This window comes from Sturnus vulgaris, chromosome Z (genome assembly GCF_052056855.1).
Source record: "Sturnus vulgaris isolate bStuVul1 chromosome Z, bStuVul1.hap1, whole genome shotgun sequence".
Taxonomy (NCBI): domain Eukaryota; kingdom Metazoa; phylum Chordata; class Aves; order Passeriformes; family Sturnidae; genus Sturnus; species Sturnus vulgaris.
Window position 1 is genome coordinate 13,962,398 of NC_142283.1, and position 6,000 is coordinate 13,968,397.

General features: G+C 34.6%; 1 protein-coding gene across 1 annotated transcript in view; it reads left to right on the forward strand.

Annotated features, from left to right (window-relative positions):
- Nucleotides 1–5,778, forward strand: part of FBXL17 (F-box and leucine rich repeat protein 17) — a 271,157-nt gene extending 265,379 nt beyond the window's left edge. Inside the window, exon 9 of the mRNA XM_088157115.1 lies at nucleotides 3,933–5,778. Coding sequence (XP_088013241.1) covers nucleotides 3,933–4,070 — 138 coding nt within the window. The 3' untranslated portion in view covers nucleotides 4,071–5,778. The remainder of the gene's footprint in view (nucleotides 1–3,932) is intronic.
- The last annotated feature ends 222 nt before the right edge of the window (nucleotides 5,779–6,000 follow it).

Genomic DNA, 6,000 nt, shown 5'->3' on the forward strand with positions numbered 1-6,000 from the left:
TGCCTAATAACTATTCATGCTTGCATTTTGTATTTTTCATGAAAACTTGTGGAATGTGACGTAAAGGAAATCTCTGAAGATGCTCTGTGTCCACATTTTGTGTGTACATAGCAGTGTGATGCCTCCAAAGAGGCACTCACAAAACCCTTTTGCCAGTGTACCATTTCACATGGACTAGAAAGGTGTTCTTGTTCTTATTTCCATGATGAACTCCTATCACATGAGAAATGTTCTCTAGCACTGATAATATTTCAATACTCTCTGCACAACCACACTATCTTTAGATGAAGAAGAAGTTAAGGCGGTCCTACCCCAGATAAAATTTGTCACAAAGTCAAGTACACTCTTGTGGGAAATAGGCAATATGCGTTCAGGTGTCTTTGGGCAAAAGGTATTCAAAATTATGGCTTCTAGATAAGTGCTCTAATTGAGTTAAAGGGAGATGATACCACTTGGTCTTGCCGTTTTCTGTAACCCATCTTCTCATTTGATTGGGTTTTTTTCCAATCTATTTCTTGGCCTGGGATAAATTTTTATTTCAGAAAGAAAAATTAGTTATCGAACCAGTCTTTGTTGTTATTTTGGTTTTTTGTTTGATGACCAGGATTTGCACAAACCTATTATTTTCATTCTTAATTATACAGGCTGAATTCTTTCATTACGTGTTAAAATATAATTGAAGAGCTATTCAAATTCAGATGAATGATTATGTATTAGATAATTTAGGTAGCTTATCTGCAGACAGTAGTCTTTCTTTTGACAACTCAAAAGATGAAGATTAATGAAAGTTCTGTGAAAGAAAAATAATAGCATTTTACAGGATATTAAGATGTGGAGATTTTTAGATTTCGTTCATTGAACAAGAATGTTTAAGCTCAGAAGGGAAAATTGCTCTGTTTGTGGAATGAACTTATTTTGGGAATGACATTCAGTACTTTTGTTTTATCGCCAGCCAGGCTGATCTTAAGAAAGAGACAGAAGCTTGTGCTCTAATGGCTGGGCATAAGACTTCTTTTCATCTTAATCCTACCACTAGGGAAATAATAACAAGGATACTAACAAAGATGACTTAGATATTACTTTTCACGTTCATTAACAGAATAAAATCTTAATTCTCTTTTTTCTATTTTCAGATAGTGCAGTTTTAGGCCAATAGTATGGAGAGCTTTAAATGCTAAAACTTTTTCACTGTTTTAGTGTCTGACCTGACTTTTCTCGTGGTAAAGGAAAGGCATCAAAATCTTCTGATAGGGAATACTTTTTTCTCATCTCTGGATCCAGGTTGGTTTTCCCACTGCCAAATTTTTTTGTCCTTCTTCTGTTGTGTAATCTTACATTGAATTTATTTTGGCATAATTTTTAACACAAAGTTTAAAAGTTTTCAAACTCAAAGTAATTTCTTTCTGTAAATGTTATGATTCCAAATACATCCATAGAATTTGTCTGTTTAACAGAGAAATTACTTTGCTGGTTAACAACAGGTCATAACACAACTTATTGCCTAGGATCAAACTAATAATTTAAGATTTTACTTAATGCTCCTAAAAAATGGAGAAAAGCTTCTACTCTTCAGACTTTGGTCATAAAACAGCTGTTTTTGTCAGTTGCACTTCTGCAATGGTTGTATCTGCCATCTTCATATTCATGTTTATTTTGTAACTGTATTTGGCACTTAATGCTGAAAGCTTCCTTCTTCTGTTTAGTAAAGTATTAATAGCAAATAGCAACAATTTTTATAAAATATTATTTTTTCAAGTAATAATTGTCTCAAAAAAAGCCTAGGACAAACAGTTAATGTAACGTGGTTTACCATGGATTTCTTCATAGGTTTTAAGACTAAAAGATACCATTGCCACATCCTCTGTCTGCCTGAGTGTCATGGGCCGTGCCTAAGTTAGCCTCGTTGTAAATACATTAGCTTAAACCTAGCTGGGCTGTACCTTGTGCACGTGTCCTGAGTCCAATACACCAGGACATGGAGAGCATTTACTACCTTCCTGTGTGTGAACATCATCTTTGTAGTGAATTTGCCCCATTTGTTTCTTATAACAGAGAATATGCATATGACACTGGCTCTAAAGCCATAATATCCATGCTATTCTAACAAATAATGCCCAACAGGTAAGTGCTAAATCATAATAACTTCTACCTACTAGTAATATTTGCAGCCATCTAGTAGATAAATAATATATCTTCTTCAAGTTTCCCATTAAAAAGAGCAAAATAAGCAGCTGTTAGTTGTAAGCCTCATTGTTGTGGCTGAGTTAACTATTAAGAGAAGTTTCTGGTAGCGTGATAGATTCTCCCGTGGGTCTCTGCACCATAACTCTAATGAAAAGAGACTTTTTACTATTTTTTGGATAGGCATAAAGTAGCAAATTACTGCTACTTTAGGGATTCTTCCTTCCAAGCAATATTTCTGTGAATTGTAGCTTACAATTTGCAAGTATGTATTCAGCTGTAAATATCAAATATTATGGGGGACTTATGCTATCTCTGATTTCATTTTGATTTATTAAAAGTCACTTCTTGTTTTTCAGCACTGAAAGATGTTACTGTAACATAGCAATTTGCCAGAGAAGTACAGTTTGTGCTGTGAAGTTAAACCAGTTTTCCATCCAAGTCAGTCTCAGCTAGATGAAACTTCCAATGAAGATTGAGTATTTCTATTATCAAAGTAGAAGAACTGGATATTAAACCTTTCATTTATCCTTGTCATTGGGTGCAATCACTGTTCAGAAGGAAACTCTCCTTGTTATCTTTTAAGGACAAAAATATTATTAGATACTGTGGTTACCATGCTTTAAAATATTATTCGCAAGACATATCTTTGTAATGGTAGTAAACATTTCAGTTTCTTTGAATGTGGAACACTGGGGGAAAAAATCCAAACAGTTTCATCAGTTGTACGTGCTACTGATGTAGATGGTTCAGTAACTGTAGTATCAATGCATTTTCAAATGCCCAACTGCTCAGCAAAGATTTCAAACAGAACCAACTAGAAGTCATGGTTCTAAGGTTAATCTTTTATTTGTCTAAAGGCTGAGAAAAGCTGTTTACCTCTGTGATAGGAATTGGAATCATCTTTAAAATAACTGACAAATTAATCCCCTTGCACCACTGCAATTGAAAATGTGTTAGGTTTATCTGGGTTTGTCTGATTACCTTGTCTTATGAAGAATAAAGGTGCTAACTTTGATGTTTCAAATTTAAGAGGGACATCCCAGACCCAACCATCTTGTATGTTTTAATTAATGATCCCAACTCTGTAGTGTTATCCTCACAAAAGAAGGCTAGAATAAAATCTTCTCCCAGTGATGCATGTGAAGACTTTTTTTTGGAAAAAGGAACATATAGGATTAATTGATCTACCTGCAACATAGAATAATTCATATTTTTTTTCCTTCTTTAGTCATGTTTTATATTACTTTTTATTTCAGACTTGTTGATAGCAACCATATAGTGCAAGTTCATTTCAATAAATTGTGGAGTTACTACTTAGCAGTTTCAAATGTCTCCATAACTGTACCGTGAATTAATTAATTGATGTAATCCATTTTCATTTTCCAAAGCCATAAAAATCTCACATTTTTAAATGTATACTGCTTGAGCAACTTGGAGAAAATAGCCTCTATTTCAAGTTAGAACTCTGTTATTCTGGGCAGCATTTTGTTTAACCGGGGTGATTAAATTTCTTCCTTTAAAATGAAATCAAAGCATGGGGTTTGATTTTGGTTTTTTCATTCTCTAACCGGACATTACAGTCTGTATATTTATTTTGTGATAAATGCACCCAGACCTATAGTATCAATGAGGAGCCCCATCCTGCAAGCCCACCCATTAGTCCAAAGTTTGTCCACTCTTCTAGCTTGCATAATGTTCCCCCTTTCATTCACTTTCTGCACATCACAGGTTCTGTTCTTCTGTTGCAGGTGAACGAGGCCACAGTAGAGCAGCTGGTGCAGCAATATCCACATATAACCTTCAGTACTGTGCTGCAGGATTGCAAGAGAACACTGGAGCGGGCTTATCAAATGGGCTGGACACCCAATATGTCTTCTGGCTCCTAACCTTCTGTACCAACATGTTCCACTCTGCTGCATTCAGTAGATCTTATGGGGATTGAAGGGTTTTATAACCTTTCATATGATGCAATATAGTTGTGAGTTTACAGAGGTTACAGTAAAATGGCAAAAGCTGTACACTGACTTTAATGTACTGTACAACTAAGTACAAATATTGAAGCAAAACTTTAGAAATGCATTGTGGTTTTGTGTGCATAAAAGTCATAAAAGCCTTTGGCAAATTTCTTGAAGTGGATTCCTACTAGTTCTCTGGATAGTTTGAGTTATAGATGTTAAGCTTGTTTTCCTCTGTTTACTTTGCCTTGGTCATGTGTGTTTCCTTTGATCTGTAAATGGTAACTCAGTGCTAGCATCGGTGAAGTTGATCAACAGAGGCCTGTGTTGAAACCGGGAACTAAACCTGTTGCTTTTTATCTACTAAAGCTATGCCAGAGGTTTTAAGATACAGAGTAATAAGAAAATCTACAGTGAATTACCATTTTCTCATCTTTTTTTTTCTTTAAATATAAGAAGCTGTAGTGTTATTGAAAATCTTTCCACCGTGACATTTTAATAATGAGTAACAGTGCTTACCAGCTACACTTCATGAAGACAAAGAATTACTCAATACACCAGCTAACAGAAATAAGTTGGTGATGCTTATTGTATTTGGCTGAAAAAATTTACTGTCTACTGTAAATGAGCTTGTCTTCTCTAACTGTGCTGTTCTGTGAATGAATTGAAAAAGTCAGATGAATGGGAATAAGTCAGTAACAGGATCCCTCTCATTTTCTGTGTGGTTTTGTTTTAGAATGGGCCTTACAATGCAAATAGTACTTACCTTGAGAAGGCCACTAAACGTGAGTCCTATCATGAGTATCAGATGCTTCTTAATACAGTGTGTGCAAGGAAATAACCAAATTAAACACATAAAATGAATAATTTTCTTTGTAGGACTGTTATGGCTTAACCCCAAACCGCAACCAAGTACCACACAGCCTCTCTTTCACTCTCTCTCACACATTGCATTCTAAGGAGTTAAATCTGAGCAGGGAATTGTGAAAATACAGACATTGCAGCTTCAATTTGGAGTTGCCTTAACCTTTAGAGTATTACCATTTGGTTAAGAATGTTGTCAGATGTGTAACACTGGATATTTGTTTTTCAAAGGTTACAGCATTTTAATCCAAACTATGAAATGCTTAAGCTTCAGCTGAAAAGTTGTCATTATTGTCAAAATGTTTTGCTAATCCAGAAGGCCTAATGCAGCATAACATAGAAGCTTGTTTAGTATGGCTGTATAACTCTGTAAAGCTCTTTGTTGATTTCCATAGCATAATTTTTTACAACAGAAACATCAGCTCACATTACTTCCAGTGAGGATGTTGAATGTTTTACTATTAGACTTTTCAAAATGGGGATGAACTAATTTCTGTGGAAAAAAAATTTATCGTAAAGACTTTGTTTAAAATAAATGGTAAATACTTGTGAACATGTGTAATGCTATGCTGTTTATTTACTCCAAAATGGCAACAATATTTTGAGAATGAAGTCAGTGAATTATATTACAGATACAGTACAGAATCTTAGTCAATTTTCTTTTAATGTCTCTTTATGAGTGCATTAAAACTATTTACACGATTTGTAAGTTTCTATTTTTTTGTGAAACCTTTGATCTTGCAATAAATTTTAATAAAATAAAAATGTGATGTTTTCTGTTTGTCTGTGCTGCTAATTGCACTTAAACTGTACTAACTGAGAGTCTGAAATCTCCTTCGTTGAATAGATAGAACTCACCTGGACATGATCTGTAGTGAACTGGCCCTGCCGTGATTGAAGGAGTTTAACTAGATGACATCCAGAGATCTTTTTCATCTCAAATGTATTGTAACTGTACAGATTTTTTAAATGTTGTGGGTCTGGTTGGTAATCTCTT